Here is a 22296-nt window from a genome sequence, read left to right as displayed (position 1 = left end):
TTTTCTTCCAATATTGATTCTGTTGTGGTCAAAAGTAGGGATATAACCAAAATTCTTTTGGTATCAGACATATTTTTCTGACAAGATATTTCTATGGGCTTTATTAATTGTTCCTTCCTCTAACACAGGAAGTCTGTAATTCTTCAAGATCAACTGTGAAACTTAATTTCTCTTGTTATCTTACAAAGATCAAAGAGATATTTGATAAGACCAAGCCAGAGACTACAGCAGCTGTATAAAAATTCATTCAATTCTAAAATTTAAGAAGCAGTATTCACAAATTATTATTGAGAATGGATATTCACAGTGTGTATTTTAAAACTATTCAGTACACAGATGACTAGACAAATACTCCACACTATACTGCATAAATGCGATAAAACAAAACAGTCAGCCTGAAAACAAAACTGACTTTAGTGTAGTATCTATAACCCTTCACTGATTTAAGATTTTACTGGCAATAGATATCTGTTATAATGTCTAATAACAGAATGAAGAACAACAGAAATTAAGTCCATTTAGAATATGAAGTGTAAACACTAAGTATATAGGGACTTACCACACTGAATGTCTTCTGATCAAGTTCTTCAGATTCTTCAGATATAGGAATTGGTTCACTAGTTGCAGTAATATGAACTGGAATATCCAACAATGAAACTTTTTTATTTTTTTCTTTATTTTCAGATTTGATTTCATTTACCTAAGAACAAAATATGAAAATATATCTGATAAGCAAACCTCATTTTTGGTCTGAAATTATACTGTAGTTAGGCAATCACTGTAATTACTGCATTCTCTTCAATAAAATATAAAAATAAATTCTGACATTCAATGACAGTACCTTTCATTTTCTCTTGCTGAGGGATGGAGGAGAATGGACAAGTTTCTTGCACCACTTGCACTCTCAGTTCCACTAAGCTATGCATCTTTAAATAGGTAATTTCCCATTTAATTTCCCTGTCCTTGTAGTTACAAGTGTTGAAAATAAAACTTCAAATGATACGAAAGATTTTAATGAAATGACAACTGTAAAGTAAATGATCCAAAATACCTTTTCAACTCAAAATTTTTCACAAAAACCTGGTGGCCGTTTCTAGTGATATATATAAGGGTTAAATAGGATATATAGGGTTAAAGGTTGGACTTGATGATCTTAAAGGTCTTTTCCAATCTAGATGTTTCTATGATTCTATAAGAAAAAATAACCTAGTTACCTTTTCTTCCTTTACTTCTTTCTGTGTGCATTCTTTTACTTTGTTTTCTCTCTTTTCTTTCATATTTTTAAATTCTTTTTTAACCTCTTTTTCTTTTTTCTCTCTTTTCAAATCTCTCTTATTTTCTTTTTCTTTTGTCTCTCTTTTTTCTTCAGCTTCTTTCTTTATACCAATATCTGGCTTGGGCTTTTCTTCATTTTCTTTTTCTGCTTTTATTTTTTTATGTGGATGTTTCACTGAAACAATCTCATCCTGCAATAAACAAGTTTATATGTCACATCAAAATGAGTTCCTAATTATACAAGTTTTATAACCTTCAGATTAAAATGTACTTTTTATCTGTGTTTTCTTTAGACTTAGGTTTAACACCTATCAAATGGAGCTGGATGCAGCTGTGAAACAAAATGACTACTCACTCTTTCCTTGATTAGACAGGGGTAATGGAAGGGGAGTGTCAGAGATTAAGTCCATTTAATTTTCATATCCCCAAAGAAATCTGCCCCTGTAAAAGGTAGTTAAACTGCAGGGAGCTAAAAGCAATAAGGAAATAGGCATCACAAAGCTGAGCTGATTTTTCAGGGTATGGTGATGATAAAAGACCTCTGTTCTGGTTAGCTTTGTTCCAGTAACTTTTTACTGACCACAAATTAAACATTCACGGTCACAGGAGAAGGGAACAGAGTTCCAACTTTCTCTTTCCAGAGGTGTTCTGAAGAATCTGGTGTTCTTTCATCTACCTTCAAAGTCACAAAATTAGGTGTAACATGGCCCCTAAACTTCATCTGGTTTTGGTGTTTGTGGGGTTTTGTGGGGTTTTTTTTGTTTGTTTGTTTGTTGTGGGTTTTTTTGTTGCTGTTTTTTTTTCTCCTAGTGGTTTCTGCTCTGTAATAAATTTAAATAAATGGCCCAACAAAAACAGAAGCCTAAAGGAATACATCAGAATTAATGAAAACATAACAAAGTTGAGCAGTCTATTAGAATAATGAAAGCCCTAAAATAAACAGAAGCATTCATTTGCATTTCTCAAACATCATTTATTCATGCTGTTCTTTCTAATCAAGCCTGAATTTTCCTGAGCCTAAACAGAAGTTGCTACATGAAGAATCATTATCAGTAGTAATAACGGGTTAGTCAGAAACATTAGTTTTATATTCAAATGTTACATTTCAATTGCATTTGAAGCAGATACAATGCTCAAGTCTTTAAAGAACATTGAAACTGTACAATATCACTTGTAATTGGGTGACAAAATTATTTTATGATATTATAATTTGGAAAACTAATCATCATGTCTGAGCTACAGGCTTATCATTAAATTAGATTTTAATCTTCCATGTGATTATATTGATGCAATATTAATTGCCACATTGAAGTGCTTCAATTTTATGTCAAACAGAAGATTAAATAGAAAGGTTACTAATAGAAACAACTGAATAGCCATCTTTACCATATGAATGATGTTTACCTCATTAACCTCATCATCTTCATCAGATTTTTCAGAGGGTGGTGATGAGGAGTCAATTTCTATTTCTTTAATTTTTGCAGCCTTCGTTGCTCTATTCTTCTTAGTTTTTGTTTTCCTCCTCTTTGAATTGCCCTAAATGCAAATCAGTACCTTTGTCATGTCAACTGACAAGTCTTTGCACCACAGAAAGAGATTTGTTTTTTATGTTAAAGAAAGCTTTCATTTTATTTATTGCCACTAATGACCACCACTTTTCTCAGGACTGGAGACCAAGCCTAGTGTAACAATAGAGAATATATACAAAGAAGAGAGAATAAAGCAATATTAAACTTGAAATTCATTCCTTGAGTTAGACTCATATAATATGACTAGCAATAGAGAAAAACTGCACAAAGCAGAGTTAAACTAAGAATAAAACAAGTATCTGCTGACATGCCCATAAACATTGTCATTTCACTACTGAATATCAAGCTTAACTTACCGCACCAGTAAGTCTTTGCACTTCTTTTCTTGCAAGGTCTTTATTCAGTAATTTAATGAGGTAATCTGCACGGGTCTGTAACTGCTTGGCCTGGGGTTTCTTATCTGGATCATCAGGTAAAATCTGAGGAGAGCAATGGTAGCATCAACTACGAGTACACATTATCAAATTAGGAAGCTGCTAATCTGGAGCACTGGGAACAGAAAAAACTGAATTATAAAAAGGTAAAACACCAATCCACTCCAACTATACCTGAACAATATGCCAGCATGCTTCAAGGAATGGAGAATTTCTTAGACGTTTTATTTTTCTCCGAACACACAACTAATGTAAGTCTTGGAAATGGTTTTACAGTAAATGCAAGAAACTAGCCTCAGATTTCTGTTTCCACTCTCATAGTTTATCTACAAAATTCAGGGTTCCTGTACCACTGTCATTCACAGATCTCCTAGTTCTGCCTTGTGCTTCTAAATGCATTAACTCATTACCACAGGACATTTCAGAAACCAAAAATATAAATAGGTGGTTTCATAAATCAAGCAAATTAATGGAAGGCTGGAGCAGGATATCATTAAACAGATTTGTGCACAACCCTGGCTCCTCAAATCCCAAAGCTACAGGTTGTTGGCGATGTCATTGAATTTGCTTCACTCCAGTCTTTCCCTAAATGTTTCTCACTACTTCTTAAGCAGCCACCTCACTACTACTAAACTGATGAGTATAGCTTTTCTCATGTTGTGAATAAACGTTTCAAGCAAAGAATCCAGGGATACGAAAAAAAAACCAAAACCCCAAAACAACCTTCCCTCCAAAAGATCAAGAATAAAATTAACACAACTAGAGCATTCAAACTAGGGAAGCAAAAGATGAAACAGAAAGAATTCAAGTGACAGAGATTAAAATACATAGAAATACAGAAACATGACAGACTCCAAGAAGGTATACTTCAACTATTAATTTACCAGAAGGATACAAGTGGTACAACTAACCTAACTTCTGTGCAATTTCAGTTATAAAATAAGCCCTTTCAGTAACTGTTATTAGCACTATTACCTAAACAAAAAAGTCCTTGATGAAATTTTGTATATTACATACCTTCTGTGTCAAACTGAGATCAGGATCCATTTTTATCATTTCCCAGCTGCCATAGCCATATTCATAGATACCTATTAACAGGTTGGAATCATCTTCCTTACCCCAATCTATATCAAAATGAGCTGCCTTGGTATGGCATGGGATGACATATCTAGTATAAATAAATTGGAAACATAAATAAGTCATCTTCTCAAAGTTAGCAAGGGAGAGGGAAACATGGACACATCACTACAATCCTGGTACATTTAGGTAAGTAATCAAAAATATCTATCAGGTTTTGCAATTTCTAGAAAATATTTATTGAAATCAGTACTGAAACATGTTTTAAAGCATATCAAGATTAAGATATAAAGAACAACAGACATATATCTGTGGCTATGGATTGAGTCAGAACTGGCTTATCTTCATATTAATCAAGTATAACTGATAATTGAATAAGCAGATAGTCTGGTACACAAGGTAGCAAGCCAAAAAGTTGAAGGGCTAAACAACTACCAACAATTACTATGTGCTCCACTTTGACAAATATTGCTTTCTCTCAAGCAGAGGTGACACAAACCCTAATTTCTAGTCTGGAATAATTAAGAGTAACTGAAGCCAGTTCCCCAATGAATATTGTTCAGAAGCCAAAGCAAATACTGGCTTCTAAGGAGAGGGAAGAAAGAATAAAGAAAGGATGTGGAGCATATTTTTGCAGCCAGTTCTTAGAGGGAATAGAGCAACACTGGTGTCCCAGTGTCTTTAGAGTCTAGACTGCTTAAATATATGCATAAAACATTGAATAGCTTTCTACATTATGGCTTCCTTCAGGGAAAGAAAAAAATACCTTTTCCTTTCTTCTGGATCTGAAGGAATGGATTTGTGCAATGGTGCCAACTCTTCTTCATGAGAGATTACCAGCTTTGCATTCACCTGCACTCCTGATATTCGGAATGTTGGGCCTTTAACTTTCCCAAGTCTACCTCCTTAAAATAAAGGACCAAATTATTAAAATATTTAGCCTTTATGTATATCTTATAGACACAGGAAAAAAAAAAGTTCAATGCTATAGCAGTAAACCTTCAATTATAACAAATGACTTTTTCTTAACCAAGCACTTAAACCCCAGAATCTCAAGGTCTTCCAGATAATAATAGCAGATTAATTTTAAATTTCACAGTAAAGCAAAAACATGCTGCATTCTACTGTGACAACTCGCTCAGGAAAAGGGGGAGGGAAACCCCAAAAAGTCTTCTTACAATAATATTTTTTTCTAAATCACTTAGCATGCTAACATTTTGTTAATGTTTTCCCCTAACACAATTGTTTTGTTATGATCAGAGGGGAAGAATTATTCAGACCTCTCAACACTTTTTATTCCTCCTCCCCCACCCCCAAACACACGTTACCTGCTCTTTCTTGTCCAAAGGAATTGTCCTTTAAAGCCTTAATGCATCCATTATGTACAAGTTCTCCCAGACGTCTAAGGTCCATCTCAGATTTATCAACTAGCTCAGCATCTCTAGCTATAGCATCTAACCTGTAAGAAAACAAAAATGTTTTTACAGCTCTGAAACGTCAGTATTATGACTGACTCCTTCAGATTTTGAAGCTAGAGAAGTGATGGTGAAAGTTACCATTCACCCGCACTTGCTATGCTGTGTACAATTTAGATCCATGCAGTTAAAAGCAGCTATAGAAAAGAACACAAAAACTATTAAAAAAAGGGTGTTTCACAGAGGACAGTACAATAGGAAGTAAAAAAGACCCTAACTGTATAGTTTTGAGTTACATTACTACATATTCTTTTAAATAGAAAAGGAACTATTATATATAAGATCATATAGAGTATAAATACTATTAAAGAAAATTAAAGTGGGAAATTATTCTCAAAATGCAGAGTAATACAGAAAGCTTAAAATAAGAACTGACAATGAGAAAAATGCAAAACTGGCAGTTAGTTTGTTGAAAGCTTATGGCTTTATACACTCTATCAAACACTAATGCAGATTAAACAAGACAGTAGGTCTTTCTTATAAAGAAAAACAAGCAGTCTTACAAAACTGAAAGATTTGTCATACTGGCTATCTACATACATACCATAAATGAAGGGAAAAAAATAATTTAAATTCATTATATAGTCAAGGCAAAAAGATTAGGCACACTATTTTCTCTTCAACCTAAGGTTTTTTGGTATACTGTTCTAATTTTAACAAGATTCCAAGTCGCTATACAAATTTAATCAAATAAGTTTACCTTTCAAGTGGGCCACCAAATTTCTTGTAACTCTTGATAAACCTAGTAACAGAAAATAATTTTGCAGTTAAAAACATATGTTTAACTACACTGGTTTTAAAAATGTCTTTATAAAGTCTTAGTACAAGGCTATGCGGGCAAGGCAAAGAAAATAAGAACTAGACAGACTAGGACAGCTTAGTATATAAAGAAAACCCACATTTAAGGATGGAGTTATATTTGGTTTAATAATTGATGTAAAAACAATAGAAGATACAACTTATTTCAAAAGTTACGAATTAGTTTCACAAGACAAAGGATCCAACAACATGATGTGTCTAATCATAAAAACCAAATGTGGATTTATAGAAAATAGATAATTTAGATATTATGTTAGGCTTCTCAATAAAGAACTAGGTGCAATTTTAAGGTGATTTTACAACTTCAGAAAACATAATATGAAAGATAAAGGAATGCAAGCACAAACCCCTTATAAAAGCAGAAAAATAATTATATGTTAGATTAAATGAAAAGGAAACAAAGCTCTTTAGGGTTATTTACATATAAAAATATTTTATAAACTTTAAAGAATTTCAGAGAAATATGACTACTTAAATTGCAGAAGCAAAGTAGAATTTCACAAAACAAAGTAAAGCAAAACAATTTCTCCTCCTACCAAAGATTTACTTTTAGCACCAAATATTGATGTAATCAACTGTACAGATTAACTTATGTACTGGTTTTCACTGAAATAAAGTTAATTTTTCTTCAGACCACCATACCTACTAGTACGCATGAGATTTATGAACACTGTTGATAACACAGGGATGTTTCAGTTACTGCTGAGCAGTACTTACACAGCACCAAGGCGTTTTTAGCTCCTTACACTGCCCCACCAGCAAGTAGACTGGGAGTAGGCAAGAAGTTGGGAGGGGACACAGCTGGACAGCTGAGCCCAACTGACCAAAGGGATACTCCATACCATGTGATATCATGCTGTCCTGGTTTGAGCCAGGATGAAGCCAATTTTCCTTTTACTGATTTTTTTTTTCCTCCAGCGAGCTCTCTTTTAACCAGCATCAAGTTTTCCGGCTAGTGGACTGATAACGCTGGAATGTTTATGTTACTGCTGGGATGCCAAGGTCACTTGTTCGCTCTGCTGCCACAGAGGCTACTGAGACAGAAGAGTCATATCTGTAACCCCTGTAGGGAGGGGTGGACTAGACAGACAGTAAAATTGACCAAAGTATTCCATTTCATATATCTACATAAGCTCAGTGCAAGGTCAGAGATCACAGAAGACAACTTCCTTCCTGCTTCTTTTTCCCTTCTCTCTTCCATCCATGGCCAGCATCTGGGAAGGACTCCGTCTATCCATCACTGTTGATCCCTAGGCTCGTGCATTCCTGACCCTCATAACTCTCCCCTCAGCTCCTGTCTGCTCTGTCGCTGTCTCTGGCAGCAGTCCCGGACTTTTCTGAACTGCTCACAGCTAAGGACAGTGCCATGGGAGTTGCTAGGGTTGGGGGAGGCAATAGGGTTTTGCACATTTCTGAACACATTTGTATATAATTGTACATATTTTCTTTTGTCACTAGTATTTAAAGCTGTCTAGTTGAGTTTTCAATCCAGAAACTCTCGCTCTCTCATTCTCTCTCTCCTTCCCTACCTGGGTGGGAGGGGAAGGGATCGAGAGCATTGTTGTTGGTTTAATTGCTGATCCTGAGTCAAACCGTGACACATGCTCAGCATATAAAGCTGGGGGAAGAAGGAAGGGGAGGGGACAGTTGGAGTGATGGCATTTGTCTTCCCAAGTAACTGTTACTAGGGACCAGCACTGTTTAACATCTTTGTCAGCAACATAGACTGTGGAATTTGAGTGCGCCCTCAGCAAGTTTGCTGACAACACCAAGCTCTGTGGTGTAGTTGACACACCTGAGGGAAGGGGTACCATCCAGAGGAACCTGGACAGGCTTGAGAGGTGGGCCCATACCAACCTTATGAAGTTCAACAAGGTTAAGTGCAAGGTTCTGCACCTGGGTCGGGGCAATCCCAAGGACAGTTACAGGCTAGGTGGAGAATGGATTGAGAGCAGCCTTGAGGAGAAGGACCTGGGGGTGATGGTTAATGAGAAGCTCAACACGGGCCAGCAATGTGCACTTGCAGCCCAGAAAGCCAACCGTGTCCTGGCCTGCATCAAAAGAAGCATGGCCAGCAGTTCAAGGGGGGTGATTCTCCCCCTCTGCTCTGCTCTCATGAGACCACATCAGGAGTACTGTGTCCAGTTCTGGAGTCCCCAATGTAAGAAGGACATGGAGTTCCTGGAGCAAGTCCAGAGGAGGGCCAGAAAAATGATCACAGAGCTGGAGCACCCCTCCTCTGAAGACAGGCTGAAAGAATTGGGGTTGTTCAGCCTGGAGAAGACAAGGCTCCAGGGCTTTGAGCAACCAGGCCTAGTGGAAGGTGTCCTTGCCTATGCAGGGGGGTTGGAACTAGATGATCTTTAAGGTCCCTTCCAACCCAAACCATTCTATGATTCTATGGAGCCCTGCTTTCCAGGAAATATATAAATACCTGCCTACTAATGGGAAGTACTGAATGAATCCCTTGCTTTGCTTGGCTTGAGTGTGCAGCTTTTGCTTTGCCTATTAAACTGTCTTTATCTCAACCCATGAGTTTTCTCATATTTACCCTTCTGATTCACTCCTCAATCCCTCTGGGGAAGAGTGAGCAACATCGCTCTCTACAACTATCTGAAAGGAGGTTGGAGCAAAGTGGGGGTTGGTCTCTTCTCTCAAGTAACAAACAACAGGACAAGAGGAAATGGTTTCAAGTTGCACCAGAGGAGGTTTAGATTGTATATTAGAAGAAACTCCTTCACTGAAAGGGTTATCTAACACTGGAACAGGCTGTCCAGGGAGGTGGTTGAATCACCATCCATGGAAGTATTTAAAAGATATGTAGATGTGGTGCTTAGGGACACAGTTTAGCATTTGACATGGCAGAGTTAGGTTAATAGTTGGACTCTTAAAGGTCTTTTCCAAACAAAATGATTACATGTTTCTAAGCTGTGTGGTGCTTAGCTGCCTACTGAGGTTAAACCCCAACAACTTATCAAAATGGATTGTTTAATTTATGGTTTTTTTTGTTTTAAGCACTTCATAACATTAATTCAATTACAATGGCAAGAAATTGAAAACAAAAAAAACACCTCACTGAACCTTTTGTAGGTATTTAAAAAATGTACGCATTGTTTCTTCAGCTACAGTTTTTATGGTAAATGATAGGAAATAAAATATTTTGTTTATGGGGTTTAAAAAAAGCTGACCCATTTTAGAAACCTGTTTTTTGAATTCACTGTTGTAAAACATCTGAGAACAAAATAGGTTAAAATTCTGGATGTAGCAGTTCCTTACATCAGCACCACAAACTATACAGAGTAAAGCCTTAAATAACTAGAATAAAAAAATTTCAACTAAATTAAGGAAAAATAGACGGTTTTCCATATTTTCAAACTCTAAAATTATAAAAAATATTTTGTCCCTTTAAACATGCATGCCCCCCATCTTACCGCCTAATCTCTGCATCGCTAAATCCTTTAATATTTTCTCGAGGAATAGTTCGTGGTCGTCCACGTTTTTTTGGTCGTTTTCTTTCCGAGATGGAGTCGCTATCAGATCCAGAATATCTTCTGGTCCTACTACGTTTCCCTTCACTTCCATTAAAGCTGATCTGGAATTTCAGATTAAGAAGTTGAAAGCTATGTGACTAAAACTTTTTTTTTAATGTGTTATATAGCCTGTCAAAAACTGGGGGGGGGCACCATGTGTGAATACCACCCAACCCAAAAGTACAAGCCAAAACAGCAGCAATGAAAAAAAGCAATTAAACAACAACAATTAAATCAAATTAGTTGATCAAAACCCAGATACCTGTTTTGCACAGTTTCTCATCCTTGGGAGCATATATATTTCTTCAAGCTCTTTTTGTCTTTCTTCCTCTTCTATTTGTCGCCGCTGGACTTCTGGAATTATTTCCTCCCAGTTTCTTAAATTTTGTTCTGGTTCCAGCTCAATGTCATCTTCATCCATATTGGAAAAGTTAGCCACCTTATGTATTGGAACATAAGTATTTTCACCAAACAAATACAGGATTTTATGTCAACAAAGAGTCAGTAATTAACATTTTAGGAAAACTTAGTTGAGAATGGCATATTTTATTAATTTATATATACATATCATCATAGAATGGTAGGGGTTGGAAGGGAAAACTCTAGAGATCATCTAGTCTAAAGCAGGTGCTAAAGCAGGTTCACCTAGAGCAGGTTGCACAGGATTGTGTCCAAGCAAGTTTTTAGTATCTCCAGAGAAGGAGACCCTACAACCTCTCTGGGCAGCCTGTTCCAGTGCTCTGTCAGCCTCACAGTAAAGAAGCTTTTAGTCATGTTCAGACGGAACTTCCTGTATTCCAGTTTGTGCCTGTTGCGCATTGTCCTGTCACTGGGCAACATGTAAGAGTCTGGTTCCATCCTCCTGACACCTGCCCTTTAGGTATTTGTAAGCATTGATAAGATCTCCTCTCAGTCTTCTCCAGGCTAAACAGACCCAGGCCTCTCAGCCTTTCCTCCTATGGTAGATGCTCCAGAACCCTATTCATCTTCATTGCCCTCTGCTGGACTCTCTCCAGTAGCTCCTTGTCTGTCTTGTACTGGGGAGCCAAAACTAAACACAGTACTCCAGATGCAGCCTGACCAGGGCAGAGGGGGAGATTATCCTCCTTTGGCCTGCTGACCTGTCGTGGTTTGAGACAACAAGACAACAAAGGAACAGCCCCATGGCCGTTTACTCAACACCCCCCCCCCCCCCCACACACACACTCTGGGATGAGGAGGACATAGCAGACTCAATTTGGGGAAAAAATAATAATTTAATTTCACACTAATCAAGCACACACAGGACACAGACAACACAAAGAGCAGGGCTTACATATGTTACCCCACCCCTCCCTTCTTCCCGGGACAAAATCACTTTGTTCCCGGTTTCTCTCCCTCCTTCCCTCCAACAGCACAGGGGGGCAGGGGATGGGGTTTAGAGTCAGTTCACGGGTTGGTGGTTCCTTACAGTCCGTCCCTGCTTCCCCAGGGGGTCCCGCCCATGGGAAAGAGTCCTCCACGAACCTCTCCTTCATGAGTCCTTCCCACGAGGTCCGGAGCAAACTGCTCCAGCGTGGACTTCTCACAGAGTCACGGGCTCCTTGGGTAACAAATTCCCCTGGCGCCCGGGTCTTCCAAAGCTGCGCAGAGTCCACAGGCAGCAAATCCTCTGGCCACAAAATCCAAGTCCAGTGGCCAAGTTCATCCCTCCTGGAGCCTTCAGGGAATGTTCCACCACGTTCCTTCATGAGTGCAGGGGGACAGCCTGCCATCTCGCCATGGGTTGCAGGGAAACTTCTGCTCGGGCACCTTCTTCCCCTTCTTCCTCACCAACCACCAGCACCGCTCTCCTTTCCCAGCACCTCTCTCCTCCTCCTGCACAACTCTTCTCCCTCCAAGTGCCTTTCAGCTCAGGTGTTATAGCTGTTCTTTCGTATGTTAATCGCTGAGGCGCATCTATTGTCCCTCTAACGGCTCCTTGGCTGGGTTTTGGAAGCAGGAGGAGCTTCTCAGCTTCTTACCGGAGCCACTCCTGTGGCCCTTCCCCTGCTACCAAAAAACCCACCAAACCAAACCAGAACAATGCCTTAACCACTGTAATCCCACTTACAACCTTTTTTTCCCTCTTTTTTCCCTGATTTGTGCTTTTTTTTTTTTCCTGCGAGGGGAGAAGGGCTCAGGCTGGGGTAGCCTTGCTGCCTTCTTCAAGTATATTTTAAAGAGAAATCAGGTGTTGGAAGTTTCAGTGTTCAGACCAAGGAGATGAGATGTGGTGAGGCTTTCAGAGGCCAAGAGGTTTCCATCAGTCAAGCCTGGGTAGGAAATAGGTGTGGTGCTGTGCAGGAAATACCTGGGTCAGCTGGCTCGTCTCTAGTAAACGTGGGTAGTCCTTGAGGAAGAACCTCGGTTGGAATTTTAAATTCAATCAGGACTGGATTAACTTAACCTGACTGTAGTTATGTACAAATTGGTACTGGAACATGGTAAATAAGGTCTCCCCGAAGCCTTCTTTTCTCAAGGCTCAACAAACTCAGTTTTCTCAGCCTCTCCTCATATGGCATGTTCTCCAGTCCTCTGATCATCCTTATGGCCCTTCTCTGGAGCCTCTCCAGCCTGTCCGCATCCTTTTTGTAGAGCGGGGACCAAAACTGAATGCAATACTCCAGGTGTGGTCTGACAAGCGCCAAGTAGAGCGGGATGATGATTTCTTTATCTCTGCTGGTGATGCCCTTGTTAATGCAACCCAGCATCCTGTTGGCTTTCTTTGCCGCTGCAGCACTCATGTTGAGCCTGTTATCCACCAAGACCCCCAGGTCCCTTTCCACAGGGCTGCTCTCCAGCCAGGTGGATCCCAGACTGAACTGTGCTTCTGGGTTATGTGTTCCCAGGTGCAAGATCTTACACTTCTCCACATTGAACTTCATAAGGTTCCTGCTAGCCCACTCCTCCAGCCTGTCTAGGTCATCCTGGAGGGTGGCCCTCTGTTCTGGAGTGTCAACCTCTCCACTCATCTTGGTGACATCAGCAAACTTGATCAGGGTGCTCTTGATCCCAACATCCAGGTCACTTATGAAGATGTTAAACAGCATTGGGCGCAATATTGATCCCTGGAGGACCCCACTTGTGACCAGTTGCCAGTTTGAGGAGGAACTATTTACTATTACCCTCTGGGTACAGTCTGTTAGCCAGTTCCCCACCCATCTCACAGACCACTTGTCAAAGCTGTAACGAGTCTGTTTCTCCAGGAGAAGGCTGTGGGGGACTGTATCAAAAGCCTTGGAGAAGTCCAGGTAGGTGATGTCCACAGCTTGCCCTGCATCAACCGAGCAGGTTACTTTGTCATAGAAGGTGATCAGGTTTGTCAAGCATGATTTGCCCCTGGTAAATCCGTGTTGGCTTCTCCCATTCACATGCTTCAATTGACTTGCAACAGTCCTCAGGAGGATTGGCTCCATGACCTTTCCAGGGACTGAAGTGAGGCTAATGGGTCTGTAATTACCTGGGTCCTCCTTTGAACCCTTCCTATAGATGGGGGTGACATTAGTTTTCCTCCAGTCCTCAGTGATAACTCCTAATCTCCATGACTTCTCAAAGATTATGGAGAGCGCCTTTGCAAGGACATCAGCCAGCTCTCTCAAAATCCTAAGGTGGATGGCATCTGAGCCCATTGATTTGTACAGGTTAAGCTCCTGTAATAGTTGACACACCAACTCTTCCTTCACTGACAGCAGGTCTGTGTCTGCATCAACCTGGACTTTTGTTCTTATGACCTGGGACCCAAGAGCACTGGTAAAGATGGAGGTGAAGAAGGTGTTGAGGACCTCTGCCTTTTCAGTATTGTTGGTGACTAGTTCACCTCTCCTGTTTAATAGTGGGCAAATATTATTCCTCTGTTTCTGCTTGTGGTTAACATATCTGAAGAACCCTTTATTGAAGTTTTTGACATCTTGTGCCAATGTCAGCTCAAGCTGAACTTTTGATTTCCTAACTGCATCTCTGCATACCCTAGCAATACCCTTGTAATTTTCAACAAGTAATGTTCCACTTTTCCACCTCTGGTACATTTCCCTTTTGGTTCTGAGCAGATCCAGAAGCTCACAGTTAAGCCAAGGGTGTCTCTTGCCTTTAGAGGGGATGAACTGGTTTTGCATATCTAGGAGAGTGTTCTTGAAAAACTCCCAGCACTCACTAGCCCCTTTACCCTTCATGGAAGCTTCCCATGGGATCCCTTCCAACTGAGCCCTGAGCGAGCTGAAGTTTGCTCTTCTAAAATCTAAAACCTTTATCCTGGAATTAACCTTCTTTGTGCTCAGCAGTATCCCAAGCTCTACAATACTGTGGTCACTGCAGCCAAGTCTGCCACTAACCAAGACATTACAGAGCAGGTTTTTTTGGTTAGTGAGTAGTAAGTCCAGCTGTGCTCCATTCCTGGTTGGCACATCCAACATTTGTGGAGGAAGCAGTCTTCTACACATTCCAGGAACTTGATGGATGTCAGGTGAACTGCAGTGTTGTTCTTCCAGCAAATGTCTGGATAGTTAAGGCCTCCCATAAGGACTAGGTTTTGTTGACCCAAAGCTTGCCTAAGTGACCTGAGTATTGCTTTGTTGGTCACCTCATCTTGGTTTGGGGGTCAGTAACAGATGCCTACTGTAAGGTCACCCTTGGAGACAATCCCTCTGATTTTGACCCAGAGGCATTCAATAGGGCTACTACAATTACCATAGTCGACTTCTATACATTCAAGGTTTTCTTTAACACAGAGCGTGACTCCTCCACCTCTTCTCCCCTGCCTGTCTTTGAGACCACGCGGCAGCGCGGAGCAGAGCGGCAGCGGCACTGGTGAGAACTGTTCCTTTTAATTACTGAGAGTTTTGAGACGGGGCCAGGCTTCCCGGAGACAGTGAAGCCGGGGCAGAGCGGGGAGACCCGAAACTGAGCCGGAATCCTGTAAAGAACCGGAAGGCTGACGTGGTGGGGGGCATGTCTGAGAACTGCGGCAAAATTTAAAAGCGGCCATCTCGGCAGCTCCCTTAGACCACGTGGCAGCGTGGAATGGAGACCGACAGGGGCACCGGCAGCCACCATTGCAGAGCTGCACGAGCTGGGCGCAAGCAATTTAGTGTGGGTGTGCTTGAGGGCACGCAAGGAGCAGCAAATAGCAGTTGCTTTCTTTTAGCTAGACAGACGATCATGGTCACAACATGACCAAAAGCTGCAGTGAGAAAGAATGCAGGAACTCAGACTGAGCTTTTGTGCAGACATGAGGCCGTGCAGGTCTCTGGCTGCAGTGAACGCCTGAGCCTGGCACTTGTACCAGAGGGAGCCAGTGACACCGCTTGTGTGCAGTGTGAGCAAATAAATGATCTGCTCAGGCAGGTGGTTGAACTGAGGGAGGAGGTAGAAAGGTTAAGAAGCATCAGAGAATGAGAGTAGATTGGTGGAGCCGCACTCTAAGGCAAGGGCAGAAGGAAGAAGTTCTTGAAAAAGTGATGGATCCCCTCCCCTCCTATCATCAGACAGGAGGGAATTCACGGAACAGGGAGGTCCCTCCTCGGAGACGCAAGTGAAAACTCTCACAGCCCTCCCCACCCTCCCAGTTGCCCTTGAAAAATAGGTATGAGGCTTTGGAACTTCAGGGCAGGCAAATGAAGATGGAGCCTTGGATCCATCTAGTGAGTCACCTAGGGCTTGTCGCTCACCTCCATGCCTTAGGGCTTCTTCAACTCAGAAGAAAAGGAGAGTAATTGTGGTGGGTGACTCCCTTCTGAGGGGAACAAAAGGGCCCATTTGTCGACCAGACCCCATTCCACAGGAAGTCTGCTGCCTCCCTGAGGCTCAGGTTAGAGATGTTAAAAGGAAACTCTCTGATCTGGTGCAGCCCTCTGACTACTATCCACTGCTGGTTTTTCAGGTTGGCAGCGATGAAATTGTTACAAGGAGTCCAAGGGCAATGAAGAGAGACTTCAGGGTCCTGAGATGGCTGGTTAGGGGATTTGGAGCACAAGTAGCGTTTGCCTCCACATCTGTTGCAAGAAAGGATGAAGAGATAAACAGGAGTAGTCTGCAGATCAATGCATGGCTATGTGACTAGTGCCATAGGCAGGGCTTTAGGTTTTTTGATCATGGGCTGCTATACAAGACACCTGGCCTGCTGGTGGCAGGTGGGATGCACCTGTCCCAGAGGGGGAAAAGGCTTTTGGGGCAAGAGTTAAGCAGGGCTCATTGGCAGGGCTTTAAACTAGATATGAAGGGGGAAGGGGAGATAACTGGGCCTGTTAGGGACAAGCCCAAGAGCAACATGCCAGGGCTTGAAGGATGGTGGACTAGGAAGGATTTTTACTGTTGTTTCATTTGAGAGAAAGGATAGATGTTTAGAAATCATGGAAGCACCTAAGAAAGATCTGGTAGGAAATGGAGCCCACAGTGGAAAAAAAGGTGTTGAAATCATTAGCTCATCTGAAGTGCATCTGTACCAATGCGCACAGTATGAGCAACAAACGGGGAGCTTGAAGCCATGATACACCATGAAAACTATGACAAAGTGGCTATCACAGAAATGTGGGAGTGCCACAATCAATGGCTACAAGCTCTTCAGGAGGGATAGAAAGGGAAGGGGAGGGGGTGGAGTGGCCCTGTATGTTAGAGAATGCTATGAGAGCTTGGAAATCAAGTATAGTCATGATGAGGTTGAGAGTGTTTGGATTAGGTTAAGGGCCAATAAAACTGATATGGCTGTGAGAGTCTGCTATAGACCTCCCAGCCAAAGCAGTGAGGTGGATGAAGCTTTCTATAAGCAGTTGGGAGAAATCTCCCAGTCACTTGCTGTTGTTCTTGTGGGGGACTTTAACCTCCCAGACATCTGCTGGGAATACAACACAGCAGAGAGGGAACATTCCAAGAGGTTCCTGGAATGTGTGGAAGATAACTTCCTCACACAGCTGATAAGTGAGCCGACCAGGGAGGGTGTCCTCCTGGACCTGCTTCTTGTGAACAGGGAAGATCTTGTGGACGAAGTAAAAGTTGGAGGCCATCTAGGGCACAGTGATCATGAGACAATTGAGTTTTTGATCCTTGGAGAAACAAGGAGAGGGGTTAGTAAAACTGCCACCTTAGACTTCCGGAGGGCAAACTTTGACCTGGTCAGAAGACTGATTGACAAAGTCCCTTGGGAGGCTGCCTTGAAGGATAAAGGAGTCCAGGAAGGCTGGACATACTTCAAGAAAGAAGTTTTAAAGGCACAGGAGCAGGCTGTCCCCGTGTGCCGAAAAACCAGTAAGCAGGGTAGGAGACCAGCTTGGCTAAATAGGGACCTTTGGCTGGACCTTAAGAACAAAAAGAGAGTCTATGACCTTTGGAAGAGGGGACAGGTCACTCATGACGTCTATAAAGATGAAGTGAACCTATGCAGAGTGAAAATTAGGAGAGCCAAAGCACAGCTAGAGCTCAACCTAGCTACAGCTGCTAGGGATAATAAAAAATGTTTCTATAAGTTCATTAACAGCAAAAGGAGGATTAGGGAAAAATCTCCATCCTTTATTGGATGCAAAGTGAATCTTAGTAACAAAGGATGAGGAAAAGGCTGAGGTGCTCAACATCTACTTTGCCTCGGTCTTTAGCAGTGGAACTAGCTGTTCCATGGATATACAGCCACATGAGCTAGGAGACAGGGAGGGGATGCAGAATGAGGTGATCACAATTAAAGAGGAAGTGGTCAGAGACCTACTACACCACTTAGATGCACACAAGTCTGTGGGACTGGATGGGCTACATCCAAGGGGGCTGAAAGAGTTGGCAGACATGATCGCCAGGCCACTTTCCATTATTTACCTGAAGTCCTGGTGTCAACGTAAACTGGGGAGGTCCCAATGGACTGGAGGGTAGCAAATGTAACACCCATCTATAAGAAAGGAGGATCTGGGAAACTATAGACCTGTCAGTCTGACCTTGGTACCAGGGAAGGTGATGGAGCAAATCATCTTGAGTGTTTTATTAGAAGACATATAGAGGATAACCAGGGGATCAGGCCCAGTCAGCATGGGTTTATGAAAGGCAGGTCCTGCCTGACGAACCTGATCTCCTTTTATAACCTGACTATTGGACAAGGGAAAGGCTGTGGATATTGTCTATCTGGAACTCCAAAAAGCATTTGACACTATTCCCTATAGAACACTCAATAAAAAACCTGGCTGCTCATGGCCTGGATGAGCATACAATATGTTGGATCAAGCACTGGCTGGACAGTCGGGCCCAAAGAGTGGTGGTCAATGGAGTCAAATCCAGCTGGCAGCCAGTCACAAGTGGTGTTCCTCAGGGCTCAGTGTTGGGACCGTTTCTGTTTAACATCTTTATTGATGATCTTGATAAGGACGTAGAGTGTATTATCAGTAAGTTTGCAGATGACACCAAGCTAGGTGGGAGTGTTGATCTGCATGAGGATAGGGAGGCTCTACAGAGAGACTTGGATAGATTGGATCCTTGGGCTAACATTTATGGTATGGGCTTCAACAAGGCCAAGTGCTAGGACCTACACTTGGGCCACAACAACCCCTTGCAAAGCTACAGGCTTGGGGAAGTGTGGCTGGAAAGCTGTCTGGCAGAAAAGGACCTAGGGGTTCTGATTGACAAGCGGCTGAATATGAGCCAGCAGTGTGCCCAGGTGGCCAAGAAAGCCAATGGCACCCTGGCTTGTATTAGAAATAGTGTGACCAGCAGAAGTAGAGAGGTGATTGTCCCCCTGTACTCAGCACTGGTGAGGCCACACCTGGAGTATTGTGTCCAGTTTTGGGCACCTCAATTTAAGAGAGATATCGAGGTGCTGGAGTGAGTACAGAGGAGGGCAATGAAGCTGGTGAAGGGCCTAGAGAAAAAAATCTTATGAAGAACACTTGAAGGAGCTGGGAATGTTTAGTCTGAGGAAGAGGAGGCTGAGGGGAGACCTCATAAGTCTCTACAACTACCTGAAAGGTCATTGTAGAGAGGTTGGTGCTGGTCTCTTTTCAAAGGTCATTAGCGACAGAACAAGAGGGAATGGCTTCAAGCTGAAACAGGGTAGGTTTAGACTGGACATTAGGAAAATTTTTTTCACCGAAAGAGTGGTTAGACACTGGAATAAGCTGCCGAGGGAGGTGGTTGAGTCACCATCCCTGGATGTGTTTAAGGGTCGTTTGGATGTGGTGTTGGTGGATATGGTTTGGGGAGAACTTTGTAGAGTAGGATAATGGTTGGATCGGTGATCCCAAGGGTCTTTTCCAACCTGAATAGTTCTATGATTCTTTGAAACAGCCTATAGCCATCTATCATGATCCTCCAGTTGTGTGAATTGTCCCACATTTCAGTTATTCCTATGATATCATGATTATCTGACTGGGCACGGAGCTCCAATTCCTTCTGTTTATTTCCCAGACTGCATGCATGAGTATACATTCACTTCAGGTGGCTGATCTTTTGATTTTTCTTTTAAGGAGACAGCTGAGGCACATTTTACACTACTCTGGTTGGCCTGGTTTGTTTCCTAATTGGTTGTAGTGGTGATGGTGGAATGATCATTGCCATTTTGGATCCCTCCCCCCAGGTCCTTCAGTTTAAAGCCCGCCTCACCAAGTTGCCAAAGATCCCCCTGCCTCTCTTAGAGAGGTGGATTCCATCCCTTCCCAGCAGGCTGTAGTTCTCATAGAAGATCCCGTTATCATAAAAGCCAAAACCCTCACAGCAACACCAGCCTCATAGCCAGAAGTTGACCTGCATTATGTGTCTGTTCCTGACTGCCCCCAATCCTTGAACCAATAACATTGAAGAAAAGATAATTTGGGTACCATAACTCTTGACTTTCTCCCCCAGGGCCTTAAAGTCTTTCTTGATTCTGCCTGTTTGGTCCTACGGAGTCGTTCATGCCCACATGAAAAAGTAGTAGGGGACAGTAGTCCGTGGTCTTGACAAGTTGTGGCACCATCTCGGCAACATCATGGACCTTAGCTCCAGGAAGGCAGCACACCTCACGTGATTCCCTATCGGGTCTGCAGATGGGTGCTTCAGTGCTCTTTAACGGGGTCTGGGGAATGGTCCATCTTCTCTCCCCCCACATAAGACTAAACAAAATGCCTTTCAAGCCAGCAAAGCAAGAGTGGCATCATTTAGCTGATTTAGCCAAGGAGGAAATGGAACAGGTCCCTTGCTCTACCAGATAAGTCCACAGCAAGAAAAGAGCATAAGGGTTATGATAACTGGCAGAAAAAATGGACAATAGGTTAAAGACTGCCTCTGACAGAGTACGTACCTGGCCAGTGCTAATTGGCTAATTTGAACAGTGGTACTTTCTCAAACAGTGATTTCTGATCTATAAAAGAGAGCAAGTTCTGCAGGCCCGTGGCTCTCTGCCTGCCCGGGAGGAGACCCTGCTGCAGGACTAGAAGCCGCCTGGAACCCCAGCACCGCTGTCCGGAGGAGCTGAGAGGGAAAGGGGGGGCTGCCCTGCAACCTCTGCCCGGAGAAGCAACTGTACCAGCGTCGCGGGGAGCTGGCCTGCTCCCGAGAGACTGTTGCCCGCTGGAGCCTGCCCGAGCCTAACACCGGAGCCAGACCGGACCGGAGCCCGCAGCTGTCTGCCCGGTCCGCGCCTGCCGCTCTGCCCCGGGATTGGAACTCACCGCGACTCACGGAGGAGCCGCACCTGCCTGCCTGCCTGCTGTTGGGAAGCCGGCCCCCTACGGACCCCCTGCCGAACCCTGCCAGCCGCATCCCAGGAACCACACGCTGCAGAAGGGTAAACGCGCACACACACCACACACACACTCTCTCTCCCTAACTTTTCTGCCGGGCTCAACTCCTACCCTTTTACTCCATTGATTCCACACCTCTCCCTCGGAGTGTACATTTAATAAGACCATAGTACCTTTGAATTATTTTCCTTATATATACCTAGTCTACCTCTCCTAAACCTTGGTCCCTTAGTTTTGTATTAACCCTTAATAAACCGGTTGATTCATAAACTAAACATTGGTTTCAGTAACAATTTGTGAGCGTGGTGAGGAGGGGTATTCTGAAATACTCTAAAATATGGTCCCACAGCGGCCGTTCCTCTGTGAGAGGCGAATGCCATGTGTGAGCCCTCGGTTTCATTCACAAAGCCCTCCACATTGGGGGGGGACATCGCAGAAGCATCCTGACAGCCGGTAGCCTCCCTGGCATCAGCTCGCGACATGGGGAGTCTCCCACTACAAGCACACATTGTTTCTTCTTGCGATATCTGCTGTGTGTTGTTGGTTCTGTTGCATCTTGTGGGCCTTGCAATTCCCTGGATGGGGCTTTATCAACATCCTCATTTCCCTTGTCCTGTATCTCCAAAGCCCCGTATCTGTTCTGTAAGGGCACCTAGGAAGGTGGGGGAGACCTGGAGGGGACTCACCTGCTGCCCCGAGCAGAGACCAGCTTCCATTTCCCCCCATTATCTCTTAGGTTCCCTCCTGCCTGATGACAAGAGGACAGGGGATCCTCTACCTGTTATGGAACCTCTACCAGCTGCCTTTTCCCTAAGGATGGTAGGGTGTGGCTCCACCAGTCTATTTCCCTTTCACATTCCCAGATAGTCCTTAATCTATCCACTTCCTCCTGAAGCCCCACCACCAGGCTAAGCGGATCATTTACCTGGTCACAGGGCACAAAGGTGTTGTCTTTGCTGTCCTCTGGCAAGTGCGACAGGGTTAGACATTCCACACAGCCCAACACCTGGACAGCTGCGTGTTTTCGAGGAAGGTCAGTCTGGGTGGCCGTGGTTTTGACTGTGGCTTTGGACCAAGTGGAGACTGTAGCTGGATTTTTTCCTAGGAGGGTGAGGACTTCCAGCTGAGCTCGCCTGCCCGCTCGCCCTGCCACAAACTGCCACACCACACCCTTTTCACGCAACACGCCCTGTTTGCCCGCTCTGTTCACCACGCTCCTGGTTGCTCACGCTCCCTGCCCACGCTGAGGCAGAGCCGCTGCTCATCAGGAGCTTAATCTTCCCGATGGGGGGGGGATGGGCTGAGGCGCCCTCTCTCTTTGCAGATGAGGAACGGTCCCCGGAGTGATCCCTGCTCTAGAGAGCCCGTCGCTGAAGTGGGCATTAGGGGGCTGATAACACTTGAATGTTTATAGTTACTGATGAAAGACCAAGGCCACTTTGCTCCACCTGTTGAAT

At 43.2% G+C, this 22296-nt stretch overlaps 2 protein-coding genes across 10 annotated transcripts in view; one reads left to right on the top strand and one right to left on the bottom strand.

Moving 5' to 3' along the window:
* LOC127395168 (uncharacterized) overlaps nucleotides 1–22296 on the top strand; it is a 1033854-nt gene that overhangs the window by 754710 nt on the left and 256848 nt on the right. The gene's annotated exons all lie outside the window — the stretch shown is intronic.
* Nucleotides 1–22296, bottom strand: part of LOC127395157 (chromodomain-helicase-DNA-binding protein 1) — a 170841-nt gene that overhangs the window by 34381 nt on the left and 114164 nt on the right. For 8 of the 9 annotated variants that reach the window (XM_051641636.1, XM_051641629.1, XM_051641634.1 and 5 more), the window contains 10 exons: nucleotides 10402–10578; nucleotides 10041–10201; nucleotides 6491–6532; nucleotides 5644–5774; nucleotides 5082–5220; nucleotides 4256–4406; nucleotides 3161–3283; nucleotides 2680–2811; nucleotides 1215–1466; nucleotides 560–700 (listed from right to left, as the gene is read on the bottom strand). In XM_051641636.1, the coding sequence (XP_051497596.1) occupies nucleotides 560–700; nucleotides 1215–1466; nucleotides 2680–2811; nucleotides 3161–3283; nucleotides 4256–4406; nucleotides 5082–5220; nucleotides 5644–5774; nucleotides 6491–6532; nucleotides 10041–10201; nucleotides 10402–10578 (1449 nt within the window). The remainder of the gene's footprint in view (nucleotides 1–559; nucleotides 701–1214; nucleotides 1467–2679; nucleotides 2812–3160; nucleotides 3284–4255; nucleotides 4407–5081; nucleotides 5221–5643; nucleotides 5775–6490; nucleotides 6533–10040; nucleotides 10202–10401; nucleotides 10579–22296) is intronic. The other variant, XM_051641631.1, reaches the window with a different exon arrangement.

This window comes from Apus apus, chromosome W (genome assembly GCF_020740795.1).
Source record: "Apus apus isolate bApuApu2 chromosome W, bApuApu2.pri.cur, whole genome shotgun sequence".
NCBI classification, from domain to species: domain Eukaryota; kingdom Metazoa; phylum Chordata; class Aves; order Apodiformes; family Apodidae; genus Apus; species Apus apus.
Note: the sequence above shows the minus strand (reverse complement) of the source record. Positions and strands in the feature narration are given on the sequence as shown.